The sequence below is a fragment of the Phaseolus vulgaris genome, chromosome 1 (assembly GCF_051622355.1).
Source record: "Phaseolus vulgaris cultivar YP4 chromosome 1, ASM5162235v1, whole genome shotgun sequence".
In the NCBI taxonomy this organism is placed as follows: Eukaryota; Viridiplantae; Streptophyta; class Magnoliopsida; order Fabales; family Fabaceae; genus Phaseolus; species Phaseolus vulgaris.
The window spans coordinates 28313573-28331414 of record NC_143498.1 but is presented as its reverse complement, the minus strand read 5'-3'; the positions used below and the strand labels follow the sequence as shown (position 1 = coordinate 28331414).

At 39.4% G+C, this 17842-nt stretch overlaps 1 protein-coding gene across 2 annotated transcripts; it reads left to right on the top strand.

The window, feature by feature from the left end:
• The first annotated feature begins 12922 nt into the window (after positions 1-12922).
• Positions 12923-17600, top strand: EMB1241 (Co-chaperone GrpE family protein). 2 transcript variants are annotated; one of them, XM_068616226.2, is made up of 4 exons: positions 12967-13360; positions 15702-16220; positions 16613-16752; positions 17051-17600. In XM_068616226.2, exons 1-3 carry the CDS (start codon positions 13118-13120, stop codon positions 16715-16717), a joined length of 867 nt encoding a protein of 288 aa, XP_068472327.1. In that variant the 5' UTR covers positions 12967-13117; the 3' UTR covers positions 16718-16752; positions 17051-17600. The 2 variants fall into 2 exon arrangements, with proteins under 2 accessions (XP_068472325.1, XP_068472327.1); XM_068616224.1 differs by lacking the exon at positions 16613-16752 and having other exon boundaries at positions 12923-13360.
• Positions 17601-17842: the final 242 nt, after the last annotated feature.

The window sequence follows — 17842 nt, the reverse complement described above, 5'->3', positions numbered from 1 at the left end:
AAATTAATTTAGAATCAAATTTTTTTTAATCTCTAAAGTTGTCTCTAATTTAGTCACTATAAGAACTAATTAACTAATTATTTTTATTTCTAATAAAATTTGATTTCTATTCAATGATTTTCTTATAGTAATACTTAGACATCTAAGTGTTATTCAACACCAAGTAAAAAGAATAAAAGAGAAAGTTATATACGAATATTACAAGATAGGAAAAGAGATAACAAATGAGAAGAGTTAATAAGATGTTTAGAGGTTTAAGTATTAAAAATACACAAAATACGTCCAAAAATTATGTCTTCAAAATTTAAACATAATTTTTATATCTTTATTAATTATGATAGATAAAAAAAGTCATGTGAATAATTATTTCAACACGTGAATTATATTAGTAAAAGTAATTTTAATTAGATGTATGATTAATTATTTTGAAAGGGACAAAAACGTTAGAAGTGCGTGTGGTCCATTCATCACATGCTACAATGCATTCTCATTCACGGGTATTTTAATGTCCTATCTATCACTTTATAATTTTATCTAATATATACTAGTATTTAACCGTGCAAAGCACCGGATTTATTTAAATAACAAATTTGACAATTTTAAAAAATAGAAGAAAAACGAATTACAATTTTTTTTTCTAAAATTACAACTGATGTTATAAACCACAATATCTAGTATGCAGTTATTATGAAATAAGAATAGTTAGAGGAAGTAAACATTATATATAAGAATGATAATTGAAAATGATACAATAATCAAATTGATAAAATAGGTAAAACAATCACGGATAAATTATGTTGCAATACAAGTGATTTAATTTAAAAATATAATATATTTATTATATAAATTTAATTTCAAAAAATAAAAGAATTTAAAATAATAACAAATAATATAATACTATATATGATATAATCACTAACATTTAACATTTTATAAAACTAGTTCGTTTCCAATAAAACCAAACACATATTACTTATTATTAATAATAATAATAATAATAATAATAACTAAAATACAATAAAAAACAATTAAATATTATAAACGGATAATTGATGAAATAAATATTTTAAAATAAATATTTTTTAAAATTCAAATATTAGAAGATACCTCAATAGTTGGAATATAATGAATAAATATGATATTTTAGTAACTCAGCACATTAACATTTAAGAAATTGTTCTCGCCGGTTGACTCGCTCGCCGGTTGATTTGAACAGCAATTCCGGACCCTCCTATCTCCGTGTGAGAATCGCACCTCCTTGATTGAAGAATCTCTCACCTGCAAAGACAAAGGGCGCCTTGACGGCCGTTTGCACTCCGACGCTAAAGTCAATATTAGGGTAAAGAAACACTAAGTGTATAAAGTAGTTTCAGTCTTAGAAACTGTATACCTTGCTAGGGTTCTTAGTCCCCTTTATATAGGTTGAAACTAGGGTTTACCTTTGTTATGTTACCCATGTCTAGGGTTCCTTGGAGAACATCCTTGCGTCGCTATTACACAATTTTAGCATAATCTGGCAAATAGGACTTCCCTTAACTGAGGTGCAACGACTAACAGAATGGCCGCCTAGGTACCAACTTGTGCACCAAATCTCTCGCACCATCCATTCTGTGGGTGCCCTAAGTATTCACGTGTCATGCATGCAGCTTCCTTGGAAACCCTAACCCTAATGGGCCTTAGCGCCTCCAAGGACTATTTACTCGTGTCACACCTGGATGCGCTACACACACCACCTGCATAGATTCCTCGTGTCTTAGGGCTTCCTCCCATATCTGATGTTTTAACTGATAATTAGTGTTATTCTGGGGCCCAACTTACGTGGCCCACTATAGCTGTTCAGACCACCAACGTCTGATCTCTCCCTCTATTAGTGAGGTCCGATGTCGATCCCTGACGTCGATGTCCGAGGACTGGTCGGTACACAAACCCCTCAGTCTCGAGTTGTAACTTGTTTCAGCGAAGAAACTAAGTGATCGCCCTAGGTGACCTACGTGGCACTGGGTGACAGGATGTGAACAATACACCGAAGTGACATCTCACCATACTTTCTAAATCATCGTACACGTGGCAAGATCAACGGTTATCACTTGTTGGCGCTTGCGCTTCTTCGTATACTGTTTAAACCTTTACACTCCCTTTCACTGTTTTATTACTTTCACTTAAGCAAATCATTTCTCAAGCATTTCTCTCCTTCGAAATGCTCTCTCTTCTTCCTCCAAACTCATACCTTCATTCCCTACTTGATCAAAGGTATGATCTTTACTCATTGTTTGCTCTTACTTTATGATTTTGCTGCTCATAATATGCTATAACTGTTTTGGGACTGTTTATGTTTTCTGCATTTTAGATTTTTTGCATTATATGTTTTCTTTGTTCTTCGTTCACGAGTCTCTGTTTTTCTGGTTTTATTGAGTCACATCATCATCTTCTTCTAAACCTTCGTCTTTCTTCCTTTCTCCTCTTTCTTTTTAGCTCTCTTCGAGATGGCCAGAACCAAAACAGCACCGAACCCTCCTCCCTCTATTGACTACATAACCCTCTACCGTTGGGCTCCTAATGACCTTTTAGCGGAAACCACCAAATATACCTCCAACCAGGACGTAATAACGTACAAGGAGGGTGAAGCTGATGAGAAGTGTCGTGTCTTTGGGAGGGAGCACGATGCGTATGTGTCGCTTCGGCCTTGTGAGAAAGGCGAACCTGTGTGCGCTGATGATCGCGCAAACCCAGCTGGAGGACCTTTCTTCTTCATGTATTCCACCATCTTCAAGCGGGTCAAGCTTTGCTTGCCACTTACAGGGTTCGAGCGCGTGTTGCTTACAGAGGTTAACGTGGCCCCTACCCAGCTGCATCCCAACATTTGGGCCTTTGTAAGGGCCTTCATTATTTTGTGCAATCACTTTGGCTACACGCCCTCCGTGGACGTCTTCTTATACTTCTTCGAGGCGAAGAATCCCGGCAAGAGGTTGTGGCTGACCTTTAAAGGAGTGGCGGGGAAAGTTCTCCTAACTCTCTTCCAAGAATCCTACAAGGGCTTCAGGAAGAAGTTCTTCAAGGTGAGTTGCAGTGTCTACGACCCTACCCTTCTAGACGGATTTCCCCTCTATTGGGTGGAGAAGCGTAGACTTAAAAAGCCAAGGAGTCTTGATATGATTCCACTAGCAAGATAGAGATGATTCTTTGACATTTTATGGAATCAACTTGAGTTGGAGAATGAATAGGCACTTTTAATAGAATTGGATCAATGTTCTATGTTTCAAGAACTCACCAAAACTTGCACCAAACACCAAACTCACATGGAAGATCCATCTATTGCCAATTGAATCGATTAAATTGAACAAGAAGGCAAATGCACCGTTTAAAAAGCTTAAGAATGGAAATTGTTAGATATTATTAGATATAATTAGATATTATTTGATATTATGAGATATTATAGATATTGTTAGATATCTCATATTTATGTAATGGGCTTAGCCCATATGTTTCTTTTTCCTATATAAACATAACCCTATGTGTTCAATATACACAAGGGATTTACCCTATTCTTTCTTTTCCTTTAATATGGTATCAGAGCATAAGGTTAGAGTTTAGGGTTTAGGGTTCAATTTTTATTGGTGAATCCACTATTCACTGGAATTTTTCCAGCCACCACCCCTACCTTCGCCGGACCTTCGCCGGACCTTCGCCGGACCTTCGCCGGACCTTCGCCGGACCTTCACCGGAACTTCGTCGGACCTTCGCCGGAGACACCGCCGGAATCGCTGTCGGAGCCTTCATCTTTGTTGCTCCCGCCAATTAACCGGTGACTGGATTTGTCCTTATCTTTTATGGCTTCTTCCGCTTCCGCTGCCACTATGGCTTCTTCTTCCGTCATTATGCCGGATTCATCTATTTATACTAATTACGTCAATGTTCATCTTTCCATTGACAAATTGGATGGAACCAATTATGACACTTGGGCATCAGATATTAAATTATGGCTTAAGAGTCAAGGTTATGTTGATCATCTTACTCATCCTACTCTTGCTGAAAATGAGGTTGTTCGTTGGTCGAAAATTGATGCTCAATTATGCATTGTTATCAAATCGACCATTCACTCATCTTTAAAACAAATTTTTCGTACCTATGAAACATGTTCAGAAGTTTGGGAACAAGCAAAATTATTATACACCAATGATACTCAACGTCTTTATGGTGTGTGTCAAAATCTTCTCACAATTATTGCTCCCAAACGTCTTGATGGTACAATGGCAGAATATCTAGGTAAACTTCATGCTCTTCTTCATGATTTTAATGAGTTATTACCTCCTGCCTCTACTCCTTCTCAAGAACTAGAACAAAGATCCAAGTTCTTCATGTTATTGGGTTTACATGGTCTTCCTGATGATTATTCTCACGTTCGTGATCAAATTTTGGGATCTCCTATTGTGCCCAATTTTACTTCCACTTGTTCTACCCTTTTGCGCGTGCCAGGTAAACACACCGCTGATATAACGTCTCATGTTGATGACTCTTCTGCTTTAGTATCTCAGCATAATGATCGTACTCGCGCTCACAAGCCGGGCAAAGGGCGTCACAAGTGTGACCATTGTGGCAAACTTGGCCACAAAATTGACAGATGTTATGCCTTACATGGTCGTCCTCCTAGATCTGTTGCGGTTGCTCAAATTACCCCTGTGCAACCTTCTACCATGGACCATACTTCAATTGATACCCCAAGCCAGCCTGCTATTTTCAATGAATTTCTTAAATGGTATGAGGATCGTCAGAACCCTAGTTCCACGGCTTCTGTTGCACATTCAGGTACATCTTTTGTTGGCCTCACTCACTCCACTTCCCATGGCCCTTGGGTTCTAGATTCAGGTGCCACTGATCACATTACTGGTAATAAATCTTTTTTCTCTTCCCTATCTACTACGGGTTATTTACCTTCAGTTACCATGGCCAATGGATATAAGGTACCATCACATGGTGTTGGTACTATTAATCTTTTTTCATCTTTATCTATTGATAATGTTCTTTATGTCCCTGGGTCTCCATTTAACTTATTATCCATTAGTCGTCTCACTCGTTCCCTTGACTGTGTTATTTCTTTTACCAAAGATTCTGTTACTTTACAGGACCGGAGTTCGGGACGGATGATTGGCACCGGATGTGAGTCTCATGGACTTTATCAACTACAGATCTCTGCACATGTTGGCGCAATTATGGATTCTCCATCTCTCATTCATGCTCGGTTGGGTCATCCTAGTCTTGCCAAGATGCAACAGCTTGTTCCATGTTTGTCTAATGTGTCTACTTTATCGTGTGAGTCGTGTCAGTTAGGGAAACACATTCGTAGTTCTTTTCCTCGTAGTGTCTCACAACGTGCTTCATCTCCTTTTGCCTTAGTTCACTCTGACATTTGGGGACCAAGTCGTATTAAGTCTAATTTAGGATTTCAGTATTTTGTTACTTTTATTGATGATTATTCAAGATGTACTTGGGTATTTTTAATGAAAAACCGTTCTGAGTTGTTTTCTATATTTCAAATATTTTACAATGAAATTAAAAATCAATTTGGAATTTCCATCCGAATTTTGCGCAGTGATAATGGACGTGAGTATCTTTCTCATTCTTTTAAAAATTTTATGGCTTCTCATGGTATTCTTCATCAAACTTCATGTGCTTATACACCTCAACAAAATGGGGTAGCTGAGCGCAAGAATAGACATCTTGTTGAAACAACTCGTACTATTTTAATCCATGGTGATGTTCCTCAGCGTTTTTGGGGTGATGCCGTTCTTAGTGCATGTTATCTCATTAATCGCATGCCATCTTCAGTTTTAGATAACAAAATTCCTCATTCTATTTTATTTCCACATGACCCTCTCCACTCTTTACCTCCCAAAGTTTTTGGGTCCACATGTTTTGTTCATAATTTTAGTCCTGGTCTTGATAAATTATCTCCTAAGTCACACAAATGTGTCTTTTTAGGGTTCACTAGATCACAAAAAGGATATAAATGTTTCTCACCGTCTTTAAACCGTTATTTTATTTCAGCAGATGTCACCTTCAGTGAATCTTCCCTTTACTTTAAGTCTTGTCCTTCTCCTTCAATTTCTTCATCTAATCAAGTTAATATTCCTCTTGTTGTGCCTAGTGCACCTAACAATTCACCACCGCCGCCAACTCTTCAGGTGTATAGTCGTCGTCAACCGTCTCATCGTCCATCAGCAGACTCTATTCTGGTGCCAACACCTCATCCCCCTCCGGCTCCTATAGTTGAACCTCCGACTGTTGAACCTGATCTTCCTATTGCTATTCGTAAAGGTATACGTTCTACTCGTAATCCCTCTCCACATTATACTGCTTTGAGTTACCATAGACTATCTCAACCCTTTTATACCTGCCTTTCGTCTATTTCTTCTGTATCCATTCCAAAATCTGTAGGTGATGCCTTAGCCCATCCTGGTTGGCGTCAGGCCATGCTTGATGAAATGAATGCGCTTCAGAATAATGGAACTTGGGAACTTGTTCCTTTACCATCTAGGAAATCTGTTGTTGGTTGCAGGTGGATTTTTGCTATCAAAGTTGGTCCTGATGGTACTATTGATCGTCTCAAAGCTCGTCTTGTGGCTAAGGGTTATACCCAAATTTTTGGTTTAGACTATGGTGATACTTTTTCTCCAGTAGCAAAGATGGCCTCTGTTCGCTTATTCATAGCTATGGCTGCTCTTCAACAATGGCCTCTTTATCAACTGGATGTTAAAAATGCTTTTCTTAATGGGGATTTGCAGGAAGAAATTTATATGGAGCAACCTCCCGGTTTTGTTGCTCAGGGGGAGTCTTCTGGATTGGTATGTCGTCTTCGCAAATCCTTATATGGCCTCAAGCAGTCTCCTAGGGCTTGGTTTGGAAAATTTAGCAATGTTGTTCAACAATTTGGTATGACTCGCAGTGAAGGCGATCATTCAGTTTTTTATCGTCACTCGAGTGCTGGGTGTATCTATCTTGTAGTATATGTTGATGACATTGTTCTTACCGGCAGTGATCACCATGGCATCTCACAAGTAAAACAACACCTTTGTCAACACTTTCAGACCAAAGATCTTGGCAAACTCAGATATTTCTTGGGGATTGAGGTAGCACAATCCAATACTGGTATTGTTATCTCTCAAAGAAAGTACGCATTAGATATTTTGGAGGAAATTGGGTTAATGAATTCGAAATCTGTTGATACTCCCATGGATCCCAACGTCAAGCTTCTACCCAATCAGGGGGAGCCTCTTTCAGATCCTGAGAAGTACAGGAGATTAGTTGGAAGATTGAACTATCTCACTGTTACTCGTCCTGATATTTCCTTTGCAGTCAGTGTGGTGAGTCAATTTCTTAATTCTCCATGTGAAGATCATTGGAATGCAGTCATTCGTATAGTGAAGTACATTAAAGGCTCTCCTGGAAAAGGTTTGTTATATGGTCATAATAACCATACCAAAGTCGTTTGTTATTCAGATGCTGATTGGGCAGGATCTCCATCTGATAGAAGGTCAACTTCTGGTTATTGTGTCTCCATTGGTGATAACTTGATCTCTTGGAAGAGCAAGAAACAAAGTGTTGTGGCAAGATCTAGTGCAGAAGCAGAATATAGAGCTATGGCCTCGGCTACTTGTGAGCTTATTTGGCTTAAACAGTTACTTAAAGAATTGCAATTTGGAGAGGTTACTCAAATGACACTGATATGTGATAATCAGGCTGCTCTTCATATTAGCTCAAATCCAGTTTTTCATGAAAGGACAAAACATATTGAGATTGATTGTCATTTCATTCGAGAAAAGATTATATCAGGAGATATCAAGACTGAGTTTGTTAATTCAAATAATCAATTAGCAGATATTTTTACTAAACCCTTACGAGGACCTAGGATTGATTACATTTGTAACAAGCTGGGTACATATGATCTATATGCACCAGCTTGAGGGGGAGTGTTAGATATTATTAGATATAATTAGATATTATTTGATATTATGAGATATTATAGATATTGTTAGATATCTCATATTTATGTAATGGGCTTAGCCCATATGTTTCTTTTTCCTATATAAACATAACCCTATGTGTTCAATATACACAAGGGATTTACCCTATTCTTTCTTTTCCTTTAATAGAAATGAACAGAACAAATCAAGCTAGAAAAGAGAAGAGCCGAACATAAAGTGAAAAGGAAGCAAAAAACCGAATAGAATGAAGCTAAGACATGTTTAATAGTTCGTATAAGCATGGAAATGAAAAGGAAAAGATGAAGAAGAGATGAACTTATGAGGATGGAGAGCTTGGTTAATGGTCACGCCACTTGAAGTGTGAAGGTTCCAAGATAAGTGAGCAAATGTCGCCACTTGAGAGAACCAACACACTCAAGATAAGACAAGGTAGAGGAGAAGACAAAGTTCTCACACAATTCTCTCTCAAATTGAGTAGAGTTTCTCTATAGCCAAATTCCAATATGAATTGTGAAGGACCTAAGCCCTCCTTTTATAGGAGCAAGGGCCGGTCATATACAAAGCTTATTCTAGAAGCTACCTAAACTACTCCTACAAACACGCCCCCTACTAAGCTCACACCCCCAAGCTTCTATAATTTCCTAAACTAAAGCCTAGAGATGCTTTTACAAAAGAGGTGTCTAATGTTTCCCTCTAAGAACCTTTTATTACACAAGAAACTATAAAAAGAGAAAACAACCTTCCACTATTTCCTAAAGCCTTGAACTTGCTCCTTGTAAGCCTATGAGGTGGGCTAATGACTCCTTGAGCGTCTATCACTTGAGCCTCTACCTCTTCTTGTCCTTGATTATTGGCTTCCATTTCGTCTTGATCTTGATCTCCATCAAGTCTGGAGGACTTAACTCTGCAAGTTCGGGGGACCTGCGAGTTCTTTTCAAAGCTGGGGGCGGTGTTCGACACCGCTGAGCTAATCAAATTCGAGTTCCAACCCGTGTCCCTCAAAAAGCGTATTGGTACCCCCTATTTTCCTTGCTTTCATTTATCATGTGTGTACTTATCTTTACTTGTGTGTTTACTGATGATATGCCTCTTGTGTAGAGATGGTTCTTAACAAGGAAAAGAAGAAGAAATTGGCTGATTTGGTTGCCAAGCGCAGGGCTGCTGCTGGCGTGGGTAATTTAACCCCTGCAAACCCTCCCCCCTGCTACCTCTGCTCCCAACTCATCTAAACCAACCCCCGTTGATAAACAGAAGGGGGTGGTAGTGGAGACTGGCTCAGAGGATGAAGACACCTGCGTGGGCCTCGTCTTCAATAGACAAAGGGTGGATGATGTCGTGGCGCCTTCACACTCTGCTTCTAACGGCCACGCTCCATCCTTTAGGGACAACCCCCCAACGCCTCCTCTCCTCGTGACCTTATCATACATGAAGATGGGGGGAGAACGCTCCTGAAGGTGGCTAAGTTCCTGTTGTCGCCGATCTTCTGTCATCCTCTAACAAGCTCTTAGGTGCTTCCATAATAAGGAGGTGGTGGATAGCCTGAGTGAGGACCTCCTCTAGGACCGCGTGGCTCAATGCTTCGGGGAGTTCCTTATCGCGTCCAACCTCGCTCTGAGTAAGGCACGAGACTCTCAGGCTGAGACAGCGAAACTGAGGGAAGAACTAGCCCTCTAGGCCAAGACCTTCTCCAAGCGCGAAACGACCATGTATCAAGAACTTGCGAGCCTTCGTCAATCCGAGAAGGAGGTCAAAAGGCTTCTTTTTGAGAAGTCTAAGGAAGCCCTACAATCTGAGGCGAAGATCTTACCTCTCCGCAACGAGGTGGTCGGCTTGAAGGAGAAGGTCGAGGAGGCACAGGCCAAGATGGTCAAGCTGGAGGAGAGAGCCACTCAGCGCGAGGTCTAACTGGACCAGGTGGAGGGGGAGCTTGGCTAGAAGATTGAACTCTTCAAGCAAACAGAAGAAGAGCTCACCAACGACGTCGCCGACGCTTATGGCGCGGGGTTTCAAGATGCCATGGTTCAGGTTGCCTGCGTGCATTCTAAGATGGATCTTTCCCCATTCGAGGAAGAGAAAAGATAGAGAAACGGTGATGACAGAAAACCAAAAAATCAAATTGGAAGTAACTTTTTTGTAAAATATGAGGAAATGAGAATATAGTTTAGTTAATGCTTGTATGATTTTATTTAAATCCATAAAATTGTTACCGAAAAGCATCTTATGAGGACTTTCATCATTTACCCTATGTCTCCTCTTGTCGAGTCCTTCTTATCCCTCTAGTCACATGTTTTAATCATAATTTCAAAAGACAAATTAGTGTTTTGTTCTTGCCGGTTGACTTGCTTGTCGGTTGACTTGAACGACAGTCACTGGCCTGCCTATCTCCGCCTGAGAATCAAACCTCCTTAGTTGAAAAACCTCTCACCTGCAAAGACAAAGGGCGCCTTGATGGCCGTTTGCACTCCGATGCTCAAGTCAGTATTAAGGCAAAGAAACAGTAAGTGTATCAAGTAGTTTTAGTCTTAGAAACTGTGTACCTTGCTAGGGTCCTTAGTGCCCTTTATATAGGTTGAAACTAGGGTTTACCCTGGTTCTGTTACCCGTATCTAGGGTTCCTTGGAGAATGTCCCTGCGCCGCTATCACACAATTTTAGTGTAATCTAGCACATAGGACTTCTTTTTACTGGAGTGCAACAACTAACAAAATGGTCGTCAGGGTACCAACTCATGCACCAACATTGCGAGGCCATTTGTTTTATGGGTGCCCTAAGTGTTCACGTGCCATGCATGCAACTTCCTTGAAATCCCTAACCCTAACGAACCTTAGCGCCTCCAAGGACTATTCACTCGTGCCGCGCCTGAATGCGTTATGCACACCACCTGCATGGATCTCTCGTGTTTTAGGGCTTCTTCCCATCTCTGATGTTTTAACTGGTAACTAGTATAATTCTGGGGCCCACCTTACGTGGCCAATCATAACTGCTCAGACCACCAATGTCCGATCTCTCCCTCCCTCTGTTGGCGATGTCCAATGTTGATTCCTAACGTCGATGTTCGAGTACTGGTCGGTACATGTTTCACAAATTGAAATGCACATAAAGAGAATTACTGATTATTGTGATGGTGCGCGCAACTCCTTTTGTTGAGTCTTTTTCCTCCCTTTACTCACAAACTTCAATTACAATTTCATAAACACAAAGGTCAAAACATAGAATGAGATGTGAGAATGAAAGTATGATTTTACATGAAGGAGGAAAGGAAAGATAAAAGAGAGTGAGAAGTAGGGTAAAAAAGAATGTAAGAAGTAGAGTAGGGTAAAAAAAGGATGTGGGAAGTAGGGTAAAAAAAGAATGTGGGGAGAGGGAGTAGGTACGTGAATCAATTTTAAAATTGCTACTGTTCCGTCCGGTTGACCTGGGACGTCTTCGTGCGCAACCTCAACCGTCAGCTAGAGACTCCTTCCCACTGGTTACCTGTGGAGTCCTGCAAAAGAGGACAAAGGGGCGCCCTAGCGGCCGTTTGCACTCCGACGCTCAAGTCAGCTGTGCACCTCCGTATCGGAGCACCGTGAAAGGTACTCTGAAGGTGGTTAAATGAACTGTGTCCAGTATATATTTTCTCGTTCTGGCAAAGATCTTTCCCTAGTCCCTTGTGCGTAACCTCAAGGCTCGAGCAAGCAACTAGAGAGTTTCTGGAAAATTTGCCAAAAGTTCGAACCCCGTTCCCAACATTCGAGGCGCTATTTAAACTACTCCCGCATTTAAAGCGCCTTAAAGCGCATTTAATTATAAAACGCTCAGCGCATTTAAGACGTTCGAAACGCTTGGGAGCATTTATAGTACCTTAAACGCTCGAAACAGAAACTGTTTTAAATAACCTTAATTACCTTGTACCTGACAAAATGACGTTTCTATTCTGACTTGGCTGCTGTACACGTGGAGGGCCTCACAGCACCGTCACCCTTTCTGAGGGTATTTCCTCGTGTGAGTCCCCCTACCTGGGAGTGCAACTGCGCAAGGGGTGACTTTTTGGGTGCCAACTCATGCCCCCAAGCCTCTAGTCACTCACTGTGAGAGCGTATCTACCTTCCCCTCGTACCCTGTACCTGGCTGCCCCCGGGCGTGACCCCTCTCCTGGGTCGTATCTATCCCAAGGGCGTCTCTGGGCGGCAGGGGCACTTCACGAGTCAGGTTGCTCTATACTGGCGCTATTTCTATGGCCTTGAAGCCACCTTTCTCTTCTCTTTAACACTGTCCCCTGGTTATCAGGGTTTGAGGCCTTCCCACGGCGTCACCCCCTCCATGGTCTTTCCTACCCATGGGCATCGGGGAGCAACGCTGTGGTTGCCTTGCTCTTGTGTCATTTTACCTCGGCGACGCTCCACCTTGGCGACGCCTTCTAGGCGACGACTTATCTTGGTGACGCCTTATCTTGGCGACGCTCCCTCTGGGCGACGCTTCCTCTAGGCGATGCTTCCTCTAGGCGATGCCTGCACTTGACGTCACCCCCACTTGGGCGACGCCTTACGTTGACTTTGACTTTGACTTTGTCAACGCCCGGGTACGGGACGGTACAACTACAATAGTGGAGAGTAATTAGGAAATAAAAAAATAATTCTTTCAAAATTCAAACAAAAGAGTAAGGATATCAACAATGAAATATATTTTTTGGAGTTAAAGTAAATGTCCATTAACCATCGTTTCAATTCAAAGTTTTACTTGACTCATTCTTTTCAAATGAACACAACAAATATATTTAATTTTTTATTTAATAGAAAAAAAGATCAATTAAAAAAATAAAATAATATATCAATATCTCCACTCTCCTATTAAAACGGTCCACATCTAACAATAAATATTAACAAATATATTTAATTAGAATACAAACTGTAAAAAAATAATATTAAAGTAAAATAAAATGGACGGACGTCGGAACCGAAGATTGTTCTAGATATTTGATTTGATATCTGAAGTGTTTTCTCCAAAATGAACACAACTCAACCACCACCGTCTGATTAAGCCACACCCCACCAAATCCAACGGTTGTTTCCTTCCCACCATATTTTTCAATTCTTAAGCGTTCGTGCATTCGCCACTCACTTGCTCCTTATCTCTCTGTTTCTCTCTCTCCCTCTCGTAATGGCCACTGTTTTCAGAACCCCCACTTTCCGGCCAACGCCTCCGCCGCCCACCGCCAAGTCGCCGAAACCCTCGCGCATCGCCGTTGCCTCGTTGAGCACTACCTGCTGGAGAAAACCCTCGCTCCTCTACTCCCTGCGGTTCCCTACTGTTCCCTCTCTGCGGTTCGTCAGGTTCGTTCCCTTCGCTTTCGACGGCGACACCGAGGCCCCACAGGTTCAGGAACCGGAGGTTCAGGTTTTGGTGAGGCTCTCCCTCTCTATCGCTAACGCTTTTGTCTTTTGTTCTTTGTTTATTAGCTTTGGAATTGGAACCAATTTTGAATTCTGGGTTTTATATTTGTTTGGAATTTTAGCATTTTCTGGTGCGGTACAAGAAGAAATTTGTTGAAATGATTATAGATATTGTGCTATAAAATCAATTAGCTGTGACATGTGAGAGTGTGAGGGGTGTGTTAAGATTCTACGTAAATTAGACACAATGGCCAATGCGCTCGTTATAATGACTTGTGTTGTACGATTATTCCCTCTTCAAATGTCTTTTGGAGTTGAGTTAGACCCAGTTCGTTTTCAATTCTAATATCAATCACCCAAATGTATATTTCAGTATGGTCTTGCGGCAAACTTTTTAAGTATGTCCACATGAGGTTTGCGATAAGGATTTAACTTAGATAAAATTCCGTAATGCGTTTTGTGTCACTTCCTAATCAGAATTGGTGTTTTATCTTTGAAGATTTGCGTATTTAAGCTTTGCATTCGAAAATTATGCAAATTACGGAGGTCAGACTCCAATTCTAATTAGAGGACGAGGACAAATAAAACCTAAGGAACTGTTTATAAGTTTGTTTTTGTCCCCCCCTACGATAATGCTTTGGGAGGTTGTCCAAAGATTGAATATAGGGTGTTAAGTATTAATGCTGCTAATTAATGTTTGAGGGTATGATGTAGTTTTTCTGTAAGCAATGCTGCACAGCTGGAATCTAGATAGGGTTTAGTGGGTTATGTCTGCCAAGGAGTATGGAAGGATTGAGTAAAATAAAAATCAAGTGCAGACAGTGGCTGGTTCTTCTGGTGCAGTAGACGAAGAAAGAAGAAGACTCTTGATGATATTGATCTAGTATTTAGGGAAAAGGATCTTGCATACAAAGGGTGAGGTTTGGCAGTTATAGTTCAAGGTGGGGACTTTTCAGACTTCGTGACATTCCTACCTGATCACTTGAAAATTCTAAAATATGATTATTAAACCTTTGTTGTCTAACTCTATACTCTTGAGTTTACGATTCTAGATAGAGACAATGGATTAACTTGGTACCAAACGCCTTTTTGGACAAACTTAGATAATCTCGTTAAACTTGTGTGAATTGGCACAAACTCTAATTAGAAACCTTAGAATGATTGGGTTTTTTCTCCTGCTTTTTACGCTTTGGCAATAGTGTTTTACTAGGGTTTGAATGATTTGGAGAAATTAACTCTTTCGAAATGTTTTCACTTTATGAACTTGTGTTTTTATGAATAAACTTTATTATAGAGTGCAGGTAATATGTTTTTAATAATTTTTATAGGTTTAATTGCTCAATTATTGGTCCCCAAATCTTTTGAAAATTTCAAGTAGGTCCCTTTAACTAAGGAAGTTTCAAATTGGGTCTTGATCATGTAAATCTTTTTGAGTCCTTAAGGTTGGTTTATCTTTTGCCCCACGATTTCTTCTTTATTGGTGGCTTGAAATGGGTAGAAAGTGACAATCTATGGCAGTTTTTGAAGGCCAAAAGTTGACAATCATAAATTGGCATTTTTGGTGGTTTCATCCTGCCAATAAGGAGGGAATAAGGAATATTCCGTGGAAGATAATGGTTAAACGGATTACTAACCCTAGGGACTTGATTAAAAAAAATACATGATTAAGGACCAAGTTGACCAACTCGTAGTTAGGGATCAGCTCAGTAATTAAAGCCTTGTTATAATATGGAATCTCCATGAGTTTACGTAAACTCATTAGTTTGACAACATCTTGTATTAAACTGCAGTGTCCTAGGCAGGCATAATTTACAAGAAAACAACCCTCTTACTGTAATATTGGATTTTTTTGCTACCTCAAGCACATTAGGTAAGTCAGTAGAACACGTAATCAACACCATATAACCCAAAATAGAACCAACATATATCACCTACAAAAATTAAATAAAATATCTTGAAATAAAAGAGATTACTCCGTTATAATCATTTTCGTTTCTATTGCTTGTTTGTCAACTATTTTACGATTCCTACTGCTTGTTTGTCAACTATTTTACGATTCCTCCTTGAGTTTAATTGAACTATCTAGTTTGACAACCTTGTAGGCAGGTGTTATGATATTTAGCATGTATCCAATTTTCCATCACTACACTACACGAATTACTCTTCATTATGGAGTCTGAATTTATCATTACAAGATTTTTGGCTCCACACTTTTTGGCTCACATGCAATTTTAGACTTTTCTGAGTATGATTTCACGCTTTAGGAATACACGTCATTTTGACATTTTGTAATTTGACTAACTTAATAAAGGAAATAGTGGGGGTTCTCATCTCATGTACTAATGTAACAGGATCCTTTAGATGGTGCTGTTGACGTAAAGGACAATGCAAGTGACAATGAGGGTAGCGATGCTGATGAAGCATCTGCTTCACCTTTCGTATTGTTACTTCAATCATACAAAGAAGCATTGGCTAGTAATGATGAAGTCAAAATCACTGAGCTAGAATCATCATTAAAATCCATTGAAGACGAGCAAAAAGATCTTGAAGGTAAAATAGCGGCTTTATCTGAAGAATTGTCAATAGAAAAGGTTCGGATTCTAAGGATTAGTGCAGACTTTGACAATTTTCGGAAGAGGACAGAGAGAGATCGCCTTTCACTGGTCACAAATGCTCAGGGTGAAGTTGTGGAAAGTTTATTGCCTGTATTGGATAATTTTGAGAGAGCAAAAACCCAGATTAAGGTGGAGACAGAGGGAGAGGAGAAAGTAAACAACAGCTATCAGAGCATATATAAGCAATTCAATGAAATTCTAACTTCACTTGGAGTTGAACCAGTGGAGACAATTGGAACACCCTTTGATCCATTGGTAAGCTAATCTGCATTCAGCAATTTCAATGTGTAGACTTGTAGTTAAATTCAAGTTTATCTAATTTTCAAGAAAAATAATCTTATCATTATAGAGGGGATAACGTTTTATGTAAAAATGAAACTGATAAATTTAAATTTTCTATTATAAAGGCTAGAATGCACCAAACTTTTATAATTGTCAATTTTTGTTAGTTGCACTATGCCCTTAATTTTTGTTCAACTTCTGTAATATAATGTATATTGTATTTGGATTATTACCATATATATCTTAGATTTTTTGTCTCTTCCCTGAAAAATATCTTATTTTTGTTTAAGAAAATATGTTTTGTATGGTTACAGTCTTCCATTACATTTTTTATGGCATAATGCTGTCATCTATGATTGATGCAGGCACGCAAACCTGTTGGCTCGAAATTCAATCATGTCCTTGATGAACTTTTTCAAACACTTCATCAAGCTTGTTCAGGTTTCCTGAAGACCTTGACACGCTTTTAACCCAAAGCAATTCTTGATTGTTTCGAGCCAACTTGGTGAGTGTAAAACTGCATCACAAAAAGTATCAAGGGAAAGAAGGTTTTAGCGAAATGTGTTGAGAATCTCATCTCAAACTCAAGATATAATGTTAGTAAATAGAGAATTACTTCCCGCTGGTTGGTTGTAAGATACTTTGATTCAAACATTTTGCGTCAGCTACGGCCTTGAATAAAACACTAGGACACATGGTTCTGTTATCTAGAAATTTTATTTTGTTGTTTCTGAAGTATTGGACTTCCGGGTCATGAGAACAAGTTTTTCTGATAAATTATATTTTCGTTTTACTTGTAAAAGCTCCATGAAGCGATTATGCGTGAGGATTCTGCTGAATTTGAGGATGGGATCATAATTCAAGAATTCAGAAAGGGTTTTAAACTTGGTGACCGTCTCTTGCGTCCATCAATGGTGAAGGTATCAGCTGGTCCTGGACCTGCAAAGCCTGAACAAGAAGCACCGCAAGAAGATAAAGTTAACACTGAAATCTCGGAGGACAGTAAAGAGATCGAGGGTGGGACAGAAGCAGATTCTGCTTGAGAGGTCAAAACTTTTGCCTGATTTCAGTTTTGAAATAGTAGATCAATTTTAATCTCCAGGAACATTATGTTGGCTGTAAGAGTTGCCCCAGAAAGTATTCCACTCAAGTTTCCCTTGAAAGAAAGTTAGTATTGTGAGATTTTGAATTATATTTTGAATTTTTATGTCTTTACATGTCTTTCGTAGAGATGACTAAATTTTCAGAAGTAACATTTTCCTGAAAGGAAAATTAAGTTGCAAATGTTGAAGTGCAGGAATCAGATTATTAATTCTTTGGTTTGGCAATGCAATGCAGCAATTATTTTGGTTCTTTTACAGCCTCAATAAACAAAGTCTTAGATAATGCATGAACTTAAAAAAATAAGTGTTGAAGGGAAGATATTTATGTACCTGATTTTTTTTAGATATAAAGGGAACAAATCCAAGTATCATTCTTAGTTCTTACACCATTCAGAATCCGTATTGTGCCAATCTTTGAAAGTGTTAGAGAATATGAATAGAGCTTCCGTAAGGAAAATGCTACCTTTTTACTGGATAATGGTGTCTTCGTTT